Source organism: Ochlerotatus camptorhynchus, unplaced genomic scaffold (genome assembly GCF_037179485.1).
Source record: "Ochlerotatus camptorhynchus isolate MF236.1 unplaced genomic scaffold, CSIRO-AGI_Acam_v1.1 ptg000330l, whole genome shotgun sequence".
NCBI classification, from domain to species: Eukaryota; Metazoa; Arthropoda; class Insecta; order Diptera; family Culicidae; genus Ochlerotatus; species Ochlerotatus camptorhynchus.
In genome coordinates this window covers 9,061,245-9,077,234 of record NW_027040818.1, presented here as the reverse complement: position 1 = coordinate 9,077,234, position 15,990 = coordinate 9,061,245, and the positions used below count along the sequence as shown (strand labels likewise).

At 40.9% G+C, this 15,990-nt stretch overlaps 1 protein-coding gene and 1 pseudogene across 1 annotated transcript in view; one reads left to right on the top strand and one right to left on the bottom strand.

The window, feature by feature from the left end:
- Nucleotides 1-10,357: 10,357 nt before the first annotated feature.
- LOC135708659 (uncharacterized) lies at nt 10,358-11,688 on the top strand (annotated as a pseudogene).
- A 1,597-nt stretch (nt 11,689-13,285) lies between these two features.
- RhoGEF64C (Rho guanine nucleotide exchange factor at 64C) overlaps nt 13,286-15,990 on the bottom strand; it is a 670,047-nt gene continuing 667,342 nt past the window's right edge. Inside the window, exons 8-9 of the mRNA XM_065230356.1 lie at nt 14,540-14,767; nt 13,286-14,368 (exon numbers count right to left, since the gene is read on the bottom strand). Coding sequence (XP_065086428.1) covers nt 14,237-14,368; nt 14,540-14,767 — 360 coding nt within the window. The 3' untranslated portion in view covers nt 13,286-14,236. The remainder of the gene's footprint in view (nt 14,369-14,539; nt 14,768-15,990) is intronic.

Genomic DNA, 15,990 nt, shown 5'->3' with positions numbered 1-15,990 from the left:
CCGGTCCTTACACGTCACTACGATTCCAACAAGGCCCATATTGTGGGGTATTTCACAGTATATCCAGTTTCTCAAAATCACAAAAAAGAACTCGTTATTTGGAATTTACTTCGTAAAAAGAGGGACGTAAATTGAATACTACGTAAAAAAAGACTTCGTAAACGGAGGTTTCAGTGTATTTGAACTAGAGCTCCTCGACGAGCGATGAAGCGCCTTACCCAAGTAACAAATCTAGAGCTGCTTGGCTATATTCAAAATGTATAAAGGTTTTATTGCAGCTGCAACCATTACCTACAGCTTTATGACGGTCATATACAATGCAAGTCATGGAACATTCTCATAGCTATCTACAAAACCCCTATAAAGCTTATTTAAAAACTAACTGATGCTTATGCTATTTTCACTTTTAAGATTACCTTGAAGTACAAAAAAAAAAACAATACAAATTGGCTTTATAAAACCCAAAAACAAATCCTCATATTGCTTTATAAGTAAGCGCAATAAAACTAGTTGGCCAAAACAGTTATTTTAAAACAATTATAAGCATTCAGCATTCAACATTGATTTTAGGGGTATAGTTTGTTCAAAGGTGTTTAAAAAATCGCGTACTGCCATATGTTTTTATAACTTTCAGCAGTAAAATAAGCATAGATTCAGACTCCTACCTAGATCTCTGCGCCAATTTGCGCCGGAAAAAGTTATTTGAGTAGCAAATACCCCTAAAACTATCGATTATTTAAGAATAACTTTTTTCAAGAGATAATGAGTTGCAATGTATAGCAAAATCATGTGTTTTAACATATGCAAAATATAGTTGAACAAGTAATCAAAATTGTAGGATGTCTAAAAAACAGTTATTCTAAAAAACATGATTTAAAGGCGCCTTTCACGAAAAACGATATATATCTCGTAATATGTAAGAACTAAACATTTTGTATTTTCAGCAAAGTTGCTTAAACAACATTTGCACAACTGTAGGCTGTGGAGTTTTGACGTCTTAAGAAGAGTTGTTTAATTTATCAAGATGAACAACTTTGCCAAAGTCGTCAAGTCTTCAAATGCCATTTCAATGTTAGTATCATAGACGTAACTCTAAGACCAGAAGGTCCCGAAGAAACTAGCTCAACTTTTTGGCTCAGCTCTGGTACTATCTTCGGTCCCAAGCTAATCGATTCACCCCTCGAAACATAGGAAAATCCACTAACCCCTCATTTTATCTGTCAAACTTTCATAGCGAACCAAAACAAACATAGTGTAGAACTGGAATTCATACTAGAATGGGGTACGTTAGTCAATTTGCTTGTGACCAATAGGTTAAAGGGTGATACGGTCAAAATTTGGTCAATATAAACTTGACGTATTTCTTTCAATTTTGCATTTAAAAAACCTGAACACCCCTCATTTTGAAGGTGTGTGTGTGTAGAATGTTGCTCCTATTTTGATTTTGGAATTCACTCTTCAGTTGTCAAAATGCCGTCCAAGCAAGAAGAGCAGCGTATCAAAATTTTGCTCGCGCATCGCGAAAATCCGAGCTACTCGCACGCAAAGTTGGCAAAATCGCTAAAAGTTGCCAAATCAACCGTTGCAAATGTAATTAAAGTGTTTGGGGAACGTTTGTCGACAGCCAGGAAGTCTGGATCGGGGGGAAATCGAAAACCGGAAGCCGCTGAGACGACAAAGAGAGTTGCCGGTAGTTTCAAGCGAAACCCTAACCTCTCTCTCCGAGATGCCGCAAATAAGCTGGGTGTATCGTCTACAACCGTGCATCGAGCCAAAAAACGAGCCGGACTATCGACTTACAAGAAGGTAGTGACTCCAAATCGCGATGATAAACAAAATACGACGGCCAAAGCGCGATCCCGGAGGCTGTACACGACGATGCTGACGAAGTTTGACGGCGTGGTAATGGACGACGAAACCTACGTCAAAGCCGACTACAAGCAGCTTCCGGGACAGGAGTTTTATACGGAAAAAGGAAGGGGAAAGGTAGCAGATGTTTTCAAGCACATGAAACTGTCAAAGTTCGCAAAGAAATATCTGGTTTGGCAAGCCATCTGTACCTGTGGCTTGAAAAGCAGCATTTTCATAGCTTCCGGGACTGTCAACCAAGAAATTTACGTGAAAGAGTGTTTGAATAAACGTCTGCTGCCTTTCCTGAAGAAACACGGTTGTTCCGTACTGTTTTGGCCGGATTTGGCATCTTGCCATTACGGTAAAAAGGCCATGGAGTGGTACGCCGCCAACAACGTGCAGGTGGTTCCCAAGGACAAGAACCCTCCCAACACGCCAGAGCTCCGCCCAATTGAGAAATACTGGGCTATTGTCAAGCGGAACCTAAAGAAGACCAAAAAAACTGCTAAGGGCGAGCAGCAGTTCAAGGCAAACTGGCTTTCTGCGGCGAAGAAGGTGGACAAGGTGGCTGTACAAAATCTGATGGCAGGGGTCAAGCGTAAGACCCGGCAATTCGGATTTGGAAAAGCGGAAGCCTAACTGAATATTTTTCCTGAACTTTATACTAATTGAACTTGAAAAAGAAATTTAATTTGATTTTTTAAATAAACGATTTCACCGATTTACACGCGTTTTCCCTTGACCAAATTTTGACCGTATCACCCTTTAGTCAAGTAGTGAGCCAATTTAAAATCGTTAGTTTCGTATTGATTGTTGGTAGTATGGTGCCCGTGTCAAGCAGTTTGGATAGCGAGGATTGAATCTGTTCAAAGGAAATTTGTTCGGTATGCCTTTCGTCACCTTCCTTGGAATGACCCTGTGAACCTTCCGCCGTACGAAGATCGTTGTCAACTCCTGGGTCTTGATACACTTGAACATAGGCGGATGATTAGTCAGGCCGTGTTCGCAGCGAAAGTACTTATTGGTGATATCGACTCTCCAGGAATCTTGGCTGAATTCGAAATCTACGCACCCGAACGAGTTCTTCGGTCGAGGAGTTTCCTGCATCTTGGACCTCGTGCTGCGAACTACAGCTTGCATGACCCAATACGGTTCATGTCTGGGCGTTTCAACGAGTTTTACGAGTTTTTTTTTTACTTTAACTGTGCAGCGGAAATCTTTCGTCACCGTATTCAACGCAGACTCCTGAGAAGGTGAGTAGCTGTCCATTTAATGTACACGTGAAGGATTGTGCTGCCTGTTTATTTTTTGTTTCCGGTTAAACTGCATGACGAGGACTTCTACCTGATTCACGGACAACTCTATGCCATATAGGAGGATAACTTTTTTTATGCTATAGACTTGATTAATGTTCGTTGTAATTGTATTGTTTATTGTGATTCATGTATTTCGAAAAGATATGGGGGTTTTACCAACAATCAATACGAAACTAACGATTTTAAATTGGCTCACCACTTTAGTAGCCTATTGGTCCCAAGCAAACGATTAACGTACCCTATTCTAGTCGAAATGCTAGTACTACGCAATGTTTGTTTTGATTCGCTATGAAAGTTTGACAGATAAAATGAGGGGTTATTGGTTTTTCCTATGTTTCGAGGGGTGATTCGACAAGCTTGGGACCGAAGATAGTACCAGAGGTGAGCCAAAAAGTTGAGCACGTTTCTTCGGGACCTACTTGTCTTAGAGTTACCTCTATGAATGGGGTGCGTTAATCGATTTACTTGGGACCAATAGGCTACCCAAGTAACAAAATGAATTTTATGGTACACTTGAAGAAGTTTTCAAGACAGTTCTATAAAACCGAACATAAAACTAATTATTCTACAAAGCTACTCCAAAACAGCCATAAAACCTTCATAAGACGAAGGAGGCCCATACTAAAGAAGGCTCTCAATACTAGTTTTTAAGGTTCGCTTAAAACTTGACATTCCTATCGATACATGCTCATAATGGCATTCAAGATCTCTTCAAACCTCTGATAAAACTACGACAAGTTACCATAGTTTAATGTTTTTTCTCTTCAAGAATGCTTCCAGTACGTGATAAGTTTATTTCACATGTTCCAGTTTTTGCTAGACAGACAGCTTGTTTCTAGATGGAAGAATCTGTTCGAGTTATAAATTCTTCGATTATATGGTATTCCTTTACCAATAACGATGTGAATAAAAATTGGACATGGACGTACTAACAAAGACGATCATTTTCGAGCTTGTAGTTCAGCGATTTTCCATGCTGTATTTATTTTGCCGTCGTTAAGCAATACAAAAATTCGAAAAACCGAACGCGCCTCGATGATATTGCATAAATATCGATTTATTTAAAAATAAAAAAATATTATTGGCAAAATGATACATTTGAAACAGGCAGATTTTTTATGATTTTGAACGGAATTGTACAGATTCCTTTGTCAAATCCAGGACCTTATTAGGAACGGTAAAAATCAGTTGGGATAACTGAAATCAAAAGATTATTATTGTCATTTATGTGTTAATGGCTACCATTCCGAGAATGTCAAAAGCAGTATTATCGCCATTATTTTCAATGGTTTGGAATAAACCCCCCTCAAGATTCTGTTAAGGGGGTATTCCCGATCTTTTTTTTTCAAAAAATCAAATTTTTTTTTTTCACGTTTTTTTGTACTTTAGACTATATACTTTCATCCCCCAGAGCCGTTTTCCGATCAGCGAATTCGGTGTCCAGGCATAGCTGACTAATGGTAAGAACCCCCAAATGGTTTTAACTAAAGTCAAAACTTTAAACGCGTTTTTCTCGAAACCACATTTTTTTTATCGGGCGAAGATTTTTCTCAGAAACTATAAGAGATATTGACTTGAGTCTTTGCGCATTTTGTTCCTTATTAAATTCTTTGGAGCTTCTCCCACTTTCAGCCAAAAATATTAACATTTAACATTGTTTGAAGCACCTTAAAGCTGCAAAAAAGCGGGCTAAAAATCGCCTGTTTTTTCATATGGCCGCCATTTTGTTAATTTGCAAGATTTTTTGCTGCCAACGGGAGAAGCTCCAGAGAATCTTATGCAGATTATTAATTTCATCACGAAATCTGTTTCAGATGAGCCGTTCCAGAGAAAAGTCTTCGCCCGTCCAGGCGTTTGCGGCGAACAGGGGTCTGTTTGCCGCCATTTTGTGACGTCAATAATGTCTTTTTTTGTGTCGAAAAAAATTTATTTGTAAACTTTAATGTTCAATAAACAAGAATCCCAAAGAGTTAGGCGCATTACTATTCATTTTCCTTGAAAAAAAAATTAATTGAAAAACAGGCCGAAAAAAGGCAAAAGATTGGGAATACCCCCTTAAGACTAATATTTCTTGCACAGAACTATGGAGGAGCATGATAAGTTCATTTAACCTTGTTGTTTTCTTGAATAAGATCAGTATAGCTTGAATAAAATTATAGTGATTGATATTCAAGACAGATAAGTTTTATGTAAGATCGCCACAAGTTCAATGCTTCTATCACAATGAAAAGGTCTTATAATCAATTGTTGTTGCTGATTCCGATTCCATCTTGATTTTATTAATTATTCTAAACGACAAACTTACGTAGAACTGTACAATGAAAATATCGCGATGTAATTAAATGTTATTGAGAAGTAACCTGTGCGCTTGTTCGTTCCCCGGGTCATGAACTGCCAAAACTGTAAGCAGTTGGGACATACGGCCTCCCACTGTGGCAGCAAGGCACGCTGTTCCAAATGCGGAGAGAAGCATGGGGATGACACCTGTGCAGCTACCGCACCAAAATGCGTGTACTGTAAGGGAACTCCTCATGGTATCTCGTCATGCCCGGTGTACAAACAACGCGGGGAGAAATTACAACGCTCACTTAAGGAACGTTCCCGGCAGTCTTTTGCAGAAATGCTTAAGACGGCCCCGCCATCGACCATCGACAAAAATCCCTTTTCTCTTTTGTCAGATGACGAGACTGACTCTGACTTGGCTGAGGAGGGAACTTCTTTCTGTTTTTCAGCACGGAAACGAAAACGCATCCGTTCGCGGAAAGTTGAGAATGTAGAACCCCAAATCAGCTTGCCCAAATCAAGGAGTGGTGGAAAAAAGGAAGTTTCTACTCCTCCTGGATTCAGAAGAACTGACTATACCCAGGATTTTCCACCTCTCCCGGGGACATCCAAAACCCCTGATGTCCCATTTTTAAGAACAGAAGCCCCTTCTTCATCTGGGTTGTTCTCATTTGATAAAATTGTGGACGATATTCTCAAGTACCTGAATATTTCTGATCCTCTCAAAAGCATTGTTCTGGTAATGCTTCCTACTGTGAAGACCCTCTTGAAGCAATTGACATTGAAGTGGCCCCTCATTGCAGCAATCATTTCCTTCGATGGATAATTTTCCAAACGAGGTCGGGGATTTGATCACTATTCTACAGTGGAATTGTCGAAGTCTTATTCCTAAATTAGACTCTTTTAAGTTTTTAGTTCACAATAATGATTGTGATGCATTTGCTCTTTGTGAAACTTGGCTCTCTTCAGATATAGATCTTCCTTTTTATGATTTTAACATTATTCGACTGGATCGTGAGGATTCGCGTGGAGGAGGGGTACTTTTGGGGATCAAAAAGTGCCATTCTTTCTATAGAGTGAATCTTCCACAATTTCCAGGTATTGAAGTTGTCGCATGTCAGGCTATTATTAAAGGTAAGAGCCTTTGTATTGCTTCTGTTTATATTCCTCCTAGAGCCGTTGTTAATCGAAAACAACTTTCAGATATATGTTCGGTACTTCCTGCTCCACGGTTGATCATGGGAGATTTCAATTCCCACGGTACAGGCTGGGGGGAACTGTATGATGACAACCGTTCTACTTTGATATATGACCTCTGTGATAACTTCAATATGACAATTCTTAACAATGGAGAAGTAACACGTTTGGCTGGACCATCTTCGAATGGAAGTAAATTAGACCTCACACTTTGCTCTAACTCATTATCGTTGGATTGCACGTGGAATGTGATCCAGGATCCCCACGGTAGTGATCACTTGCCGATCAAAATTTCAGTTGCCAGTGGGTTCAATCCGTCGGAACCCGTTAACGTCGCGTACGACCTCACCCGTAATATCGATTGGACAACGTTCAAGACCGCGATAGAGGAAGCCGTGTCGTCGGTAGAAGCGCTTCCACCGTTGGAGGAATATAACTTCCTCTCCAATCTGATCTTGGACAGCGCGCTTCGAGCTCAAACTCGGCCGGTTCCAGGAACGTCTTTGCGTAGGAAACCTCCTTCCCCTTGGTGGGACCACCAATGCACTGAGGTTTATCGTAAAAAGTCCGACGCGTTTAAGCTTTTCCGGAAACGTGGAACACCCGTGTATTTCGAAGCGTACTCGGCTCTTGAACGCGAACTCAAGAGCCTCATCAAAGCCAAGAAACGCGGATACTGGCGGCAATTCGTGGACGGATTATCGCGCGAAACGTCGATGAATACGCTTTGGAACGCGGCGCGAAGGATGCGTAACCGGTCTTCGAACAACGAGAGCGAGGAGTACTCAGATCGTTGGATTCTCAAGTTCGCGCGAAAAGTATGCCCTGATTCCGTGCCGGCACAGATGATTCCTCGCGAAACGACGAATTCGGTAGACGAGATCAGTCAGCCTTTTTCAATGCTGGAGCTCTCACTCGCGCTCCTTTCGTGTGGCAATTCGGCTCCGGGGGCTGATAGAATCAAGTTCAACTTGTTGAAGAACCTCCCAGGCGCATGTTGAACTTGTTTTGTCAGTTCCTGGAGCTCAATATTGTTCCGGATGATTGGAGGCAAGTGAGAGTTATAGCCATTAAAAAGCCTGGAAAACCCGCTTCAGATCATAACTCGTATCGTCCCATCGCGATGTTATCGTGCATTCGAAAATTGTTGGAGAAAATGATCCTTTTTCGCTTGGACAAATGGGTTGAGACGAACCACCTACTCTCAGATACTCAATTTGGATTCCGTAGGGGCAAGGGAACGAACGACTGTCTCGCGTTGCTTTCCACAGAAATTCAGTTGGCTTTTGCTAAAAAAGAGCAAATGGCTTCTGTATTCTTGGATATCAAGGGGGCTTTTGATTCAGTATCCGTTGAAGTCCTTTCAGACAAACTCCACGCTTGTGGCCTTTCTCCATTAATAAATAACTTTTTGTACAATTTGCTGTCAGAGAAACATATGAGCTTTTCTCATGGAAACTCTGCAGCTTCTCGATTTAGTTACATGGGTCTCCCCCAGGGCTCATGTTTAAGCCCCCTTTTGTATAATTTCTACGTCAGAGAAATTGACAATTGTCTAAGTGACAACTGCACGTTGAGACAACTTGCAGATGACGGCGTAGTGTCTATGACAGGGCCCAAAGGGGTCGACCTGCAAGGACCCTTACAGGATACCTTAGACAATTTGTCTACTTGGGCTATTCAGCTAGGTATCGAATTCTCCACGGAGAAAACTGAGTTGGTCGTTTTTTCTAGGAAGCATAGCCCAGCACAACCGAAGCTTCAACTTTTGGGTAAACCGATCACTCATTCTATGTCCTTCAAATATCTTGGGGTCTGGTTCGATTCAAAATGCACCTGGAGATCCCACATTGAGTATCTGAGACGAAAATGCCAACAAAGGATCAATTTTCTCCGAACAATTACCGGAACGTGGTGGGGAGCCCATCCGCAAGATCTTCTAACGTTGTACCGGACAACGATTTTATCGGTTTTAGAATACGGTAGTTTTTGTTTCCAGTCGGCGGCTAAAACTCACATCATCAAACTGGAACGTATCCAGTATCGTTGTCTTCGTATCGCGTTAGGATGCATGCACTCGACTCATACGATGAGTCTAGAAGTGTTGGCGGGCATGTTGCCACTATCGGATCGGTTCTCGGAATTGTCCCTCAGGCTCCTCACCCGTTGCGAAGTTATGAACCCACTGGTAATCGAAAACTTTGAAAAGCTTCTTGAGCTGAGCCCTCAAACTCGTTTTATGTCATTGTACTACGTGTACATAACACAGGATGTCAGCCCTTCACAGCATAATCCTCATCGTGTATGCTTCTCCGACTTCGGCAATTCAGTTAGTTTTGATTTATCTATGACGCGGGAGATTCGTGGGATCCCAGAACATCATCGTTACATGATTGTTCCGTCAATTTACGCTGCAAAGTTTGGCCAAGTTGATTCCGCAAGATCGTTCTTCACAGATGGATCACTAATAGAGTCGTCCGCTGGTTTTGGTATTTTTAACGAATTTCATAGCGCCTCTCGAATGCTTCAAGCTCCTTGTTCCGTATATGTTGCTGAGCTGGCGGCAATACATTATACGCTAGAAACGATCGCCTCACTTGCACCAGATCATTATTTTATTTTTACGGATAGTCTCAGTTCTGTCGAGGCTATTCGCTCTATGAGGCCGGTAAAGCACTCCTCGTATTTTCTCATGAAAATACGAGAGCTTTTAAGTGCTTTATCTTTAAGATCTTTTTTCATCACCTTTGCATGGGTCCCATCTCATTGCTCGATTCCGGGCAATGAGATGGCTGACTCACTTGCTAAGGTGGGCGCTATGGAAGGCGATATTTACGATCGACAAATCGCCTACGATGAATTTTTCTTCATTTATCGTCAACAGTCACTCGTCAGCTGGCAGAATAAGTGGAGTGAAGGGAGTTTGGGACGATGGCTATATTCGATCATCCCTAAGGTGTCGAAGAGTTCTTGGTTCAAGGGGTTGGATGTGGGTCGAGACTTCATTCGTATGATGTCTCGCCTCATGTCCAATCACTATTCGTTAAACGCTCATTTGTTCCGTGTTGGGCTGAAGGACAGCAATCTCTGTGAATGTGGACAAGGTTACCAGGACGCAGATCACATTATTTGGTCTTGTGCTGAGCATCGCGGAGTCAGATCTGAACTGTACGATTCCCTTCGGGCTCGAGGTAGACAACCTTATGTTCCAGTTCGGGATATTTTGGCTAGACGCGATCTGGAGTTTATGAAACTCATATATGTTTACTTTAAGAATATTAACATTAGATTGTAAGTTTTATTAACCTTGTGTTTAGTTTGTATTTTGTACGTGTGGGTTTTTTTTATGTTTGTTTTCAAGATGAATAGAAATTAGGATTAATTAAATATTTGTATCGTAAACCACATTTCAAACCTCCCTCTCTCTTTTCCCATCCAAAAAAAATTGTAAATCCCCACTAACCTCGAGACAACCGCGAGTATCCGGTCCAGCTCCTTTAACTTTAAATATAAGAAATCAATAATGTATAACAAAAATGATAACTCGGCTCTGTAAAGTTTATTCGATTGAGCCTGTATAAATAAAGTAATTAATAAAAAAAAAAACACACTCCACATATTCTCCGTTTTTTGTTTGTTGTCCTAATTGATGTCGCGTAAGTAAATTGCATTTAAGTGTATTATTCGATGACTTTTTAGTCGTTTTCAGGATGTCATTCAAAATTATTCAAACGATCGAAGCCGGGGAAATTTGTGAAATTTTTAGTGTTGTACCTAGTGGCTGGGAAGCCAATGGGATCTTGCGGTGGCCGAAAAAGCACCTGGTAGGAAAATTGTCCCAGATCGAAACATCCACTGCAGATGATAAATGGGAAAAGATGAACTGTGCCAGGAAAAGGGAATTTAAGACACGTAAGGAAGCTGATGATGAACTTGATCGGATGGAAACACGACATGATACCGAAGTGGAAGATATTCCACTGGCACCTCCAAAGAAGCGTGTGTGTCGTGAGCCCTCAAGGAAAGTATTTGCAGCGAAAGACTTTAACAACCTCTTGGACACTCAAGAAGAATTTGAAGCGGAAAGCAACGCTGAATCCAATCCTGTCAACAATGCATGTGTGAGTATTTCAATCTAGTAGTTTCTTTTATTAAGAATTGAGAAATATTCATAATTTCAATCGTAGATTACAGCTCCTGTGAATGATCAACAACTGCTCTATGTCACGGAAAATGTTCACACGAAGGGAATAGCAGAACACAATGAATCATCTCAAATCTTCTTACTGACTGGTGACGATGGAATTAACAATGGAAACTTGGAAACTGTTTTTTTTTTCTTTGGTTTGTTTTTTCCGTCGATCTTGTTTTCCGTGCTGAGCACCAATGCTACCGACGTGCCAGGAAGGCAGCTCCGACACCTGGACCCTACCTATCGACCCATCAACTCATGAACCGGGGACCAACGGCTTTGCTTCCCATCCGAAGGAAGGCGTGATCAGAGATGTTATGCCTCAGAACATCCCGGCGGCGCCGACTGGGATTGAACCCAGGCCTGCTGGGGTGAGAGGTAATCACGCTTACCACTACACCACCGGCGTCGTTAAATTGTTACAAGTTAATTGATTACTTTTTCACTCGAAAGTTTCTCACTCAATGCTCATGGACAGGAATGATGCGACAGGCTGATGGAAATTCACAGCAGGAGCCGTCAACTTGTGGAGATGCTACGACAAAGGTACCATTGAAATTCTTCAAAAACACACGTGCGCTGTTTCTGAATTTGATTGTACAAGCTGACAATCAGTTTTCGGAGCTTGATTGGGACAAATTCTTCAAAACGATCCTTAAGAACAGTAAGCAGTGACTCTCCTCAAAGTTCCTGACGTCGAAGCATAAGACCAGGCCTACAAAAATGAAGTACAACAAATCCGGGGCTGGTTCTGGACCAACGCAAACAATATTCCTAATGCGAATACCACAGAGTCACATGAACCATCCTATAAATAGAAATCGAATGTACAATGTAATTATACAATGAATGGTTTAACATAAACGTTATGATGGATTTTATTTACCGTATTTAAAAATAATATTCAACTTACCTAATAATCACTTTTAATGTATTGTGTGGAGCAGTGGTATGAATACCATCCCTACATTTCTGTTCGGTATAAGTATTGCTACCATCTTACATTTTATGTCTAATAGTGTGTATTGTGTTTTTGCAGCTTGTTTACTACTGGAATTAAAGACGTGTAAATGGCTTGATTTTATAGGTGTTGCAAAATAATCGCTGGTATGTTTTAGTGGACTACCCGAAATTAAGATATTCCCATTTTGTTGAGAAGCGTGATCGAAACCAACCACCTGATTATTTTTAGTAAGAAACCACGTATTGGCCGCATTGTTATCTAATGAATATGTTTCGAAGTCAACTTTAGTAAACATATCATCAGAATCAGGTGTACGAATTTGTTTTTTCAACGTTGGAGTTGCATGAACTGTGTTACATGGTTTGCAATTTTCTTCAAGCTGATTTAGTTCGCTTATTCGCTTTGCCGCCTGAGCTAAGGGTTTATGTCCACTTCGAATTAAACTTTTAATCTGATATAGTTTACTCTCGAAAGGGTAAGCAGTAAAACTTGGCAGGATACCGAAACGATTAAAATCTTCTATAAGATGACTGAGATTATGAACGTTACTTGTGATGTAATCTTCTCCATATATATCAACATACCGTTCAATGTAATGTTGCAGCAACGATTCTGCTAGGTCAATGAGATGAGAATGAGAATCGGTTGAGCAAATAGTTATGGCACAAAAAATTACCAAAAAATGTTCGTATACGTCTTCTGGTAAAAAAGGTTTCAAAACTATTATACCTATATAATACAAAAATGTTCGAAACTCTGTACCCTTCCATTGATTTAAAAACAGTCGAGACCTCTCATGCTCCTCGTGCACGGACGATGAGATCGACCCAAAAACGTGGATTTACGCACAAACAAAATTTTCCAGGAAAAACTCGAATATGAGGACAATTTTCGTCGATTTTTCTCATATTCCAGTAGATTTTTCTGGAAAAGCTCGGAAAATTTTACTCACTAGCAAAATTGATTCGAATTCAACCCAATTTTGAGTCGATCTCATCGTCCGTGTGCAGCATTACTGACAATTTGTTCCACCCAATAAAGCATCATTCTCGACGGAGGAACGGACGACTAATGTGATGACGTGGAGTGAGAAAATTCGCGAGAGAAAGTAAATGTACATCGTTCCAAACAAGTTCGAACACATAGTCGGTGACCATGAGCCTCCATCCATTTTCGTCGGAAGGCATCCAAATTTCGTTCCCATATGAGGATTCGAGGAAATCAAGTAATGTTAGATATTTTTGAATTAATACGTGGAACGAGCGCCATTTCTGTTTGCCGAGAAAGACATACATCAATAGGACGGCATAGAATTTCCGAGAATGCTGTTGATAGAATTGAATCGATTTGCACACGCGTTGGACGAGAACCCATTGACGACGATGTTGACGTTTGATTGCGAGTTCCATGAGGGACATTTCGGAAGCAGTCAGACTCGACGCGGCTAAACATTTTGAACCTTTTTTTATTTATTGAGTTTTCCGATAAATTTTTGCTCATATTACTATTGCAATTCATTTTATAAGAACTTCGGGATCGTTTCCATTTGTTTTCCTATCGGCTATCATCGCTAGTAAAACCTAAGTTTTGTGATTTTTTCCATTAGTAAATAAGAGTTCGCGTCGTTAAAACCTAGCATCGTGCGGACAAATTTCTCAAATCCCTTCACGCTCAACTGAATGCGCATCACTTTCAAGAACAGTGCCAAGAAGGTAAAAAATTGCTCGATAAAATACATTGGAAAAGAGGATTGATTAATTTGGAAAAAAACGCGTTAAAACAGGGGAAGGATATAATTTAAATACTAAACACTAATCGTCGATTGTAGTCTAATCAAATTTCGGGTATCGCTTCTTTTTCTTTCATTTCGGGAGGGGGGATCAAAGTTAATAAATATTGATGCCTGCTCCGTCGTAGAGCACTAGGAGAATTTCGATCATCGTATTCTGTACAATTCAAATTTCTTTGTCGAGCCCAACTAATCAACTCTCGTATTTGCTTAATGTATAATAATGATAATAAATACAGGGCATAAAATCTACACGAAAAAAAAATGTGAGAAAAGTCCAAAGCAACAAAACCTAACGAAAACTAAACATCGAGCTTAAACACAATGAGCAGTACGGAAGAAAGGTAGCAACTTGATACATGCAAACAGAATGTGTTGAAAAACTTACAGAAAGATAGCGAAAAAAAGCATAAAGGAAGAAATTTATTAGCATCGCTCTACGTTATCCGTTTTTCTTCGGATGTTGCTACTTTTGCTCCAGCGGCGTCGGAGCGACGGTGTGTCGATGGGAGATGTTTCCACTTCTAAAAACTCCTCATTTGAACAAAATCTCAATCGAACCCACCGCGCACGGCTGGCTGCTGCTGCTGTTGGCAAGTAGCAAGTGTTGTTCTCTGACGACCCAACTACTACTGGAAGGTACTCTACGTTCGTGTCATCATTCCATTAATCATGATGTTTGCCAGCGCATTTCGCCGCTTCCGCCAGGTCCCCATGCCCTGCGAATGATACTGCAGCTGGCTGTACCACTGCTTCGTTTTGCTGCCATCTTCCGCCTGGGGATTTTTTTTTTTTTTGGGATTTCGGTTTATATTTCACGAGATAAGAACCACACGTGCAGCAGGGAAAACATGCAAATGAAAAAGAACAATGATATGATTCGTATGAGAGCACCGCCACCGCCCGGTGGAATTGCTCGGTTATCAAAAGCCCGAACGTACACGTACCTTGAAAATGAACGATTCCTTCGAGAGAATCTCCTGCACTTCGAAGTAGTCTTCCCAGTCGTGCTCGGTGCAAACGATGCACCGGTCCAGGTAGAGGGGCTCCCGGAGAAGCGTGTAGCGGCCGTTCTTTTCGCGGACCAGGAGCAGCGAGGCCTCTCGGATGCCGGCGTGGCGGGGGAAGTTGAGCAGCTCGGTGGAGGCACGGTCCGGTTTGTAGCTGGGACTTGGCTGGCAAGGGAACAATGAGTTTAGTGAATGTGAGGCTATTCAAAGGGGTTGGGTACATTTGGCATACGGATGTTTGGGATAGTGGACATTTGGCATAATAGTTACGAATCGAAACCAAAGATTACTCCTTTTAATTGCTGCTCGTAATTTTGCATAGAATTGTAATTCTACGTGTCACTAATTGTGAAATTTTTCCATAAATAAGCTTTGGTTAATATTGCAGTAGACTTGTCCTTCTTTCAACCGTGAGCACAGCGTTTCCAGATATATCGATTTATCGGTATTTATACCGATTTTTGAAACTATGCTGAACATTCGAAGTCACTGCCGTGAAACAATACCGAGACAATGAGCTATATTTTATTCTACTAGAGCAGTGCTGCCAATGCACAGTGGTCCAGAATGCAGATTTAGATGGAATGATATGTTTTGAGCCTGAAATTGAAACTTTAGTCTAAAAGTCTCTTCTACAAAGTTGTTCCTTATAGTTAGGCCCTCATTTTTTATGGCAATGAATTCTAGGGTGGTTACTATTATCGTTAAAATCAAAAAATTTAACTTTGACGTTGGATAACGTCTTTCGACAACATACGGGGGTACAAAATTGAAAGCAGTCATTTTGGAAGCTCTCAATTAATAACTGTGGAAGTGCATTTAGAACACTAAGTTGAGAGCACGCAATAAGCTAATATGCACAAAGCAATAAGCTTGATATGCGAATAAGAAGAAGAACATTTTGGATGCGTTACGAAAAATTAAAAGATTTTGAACGATAATAACTCAACCGTCTCTCGATAGATTTACGAGATAATGGCATCAATCGATTGGAAATATTTCTAGCAATTTGCTGAACGTTTCAAAACTATTGATTTCATTCTGTAAACTATTGAAAAATGGTTAAAAGTAAACCATTGTCTAAAGATGGTGAAAATCGATTGATTTTTTTATATTCTTATACTTTCTCCAACCGAGACATCAGATGCGAGTATCTGACACCTCTGATATTTTCTGTTCTACTATATAAGCGTCCAACAAGGTCGCCCATTGCGTTCCATCATTGTCTATCCGATCGTCGACCCAGCAGCAGAGCAGCAGAGCAGCAGTACCAGAGCAACGGCAGCAGAGCAGCGGCAGCAGAGCAGCGGCAGCAGAGCCTGGGGGCGAAAGGGCTACTACGCCGAGTGCGTTGGTGCCAGTGCTCCGGTATACTGGGCCACCGTCAT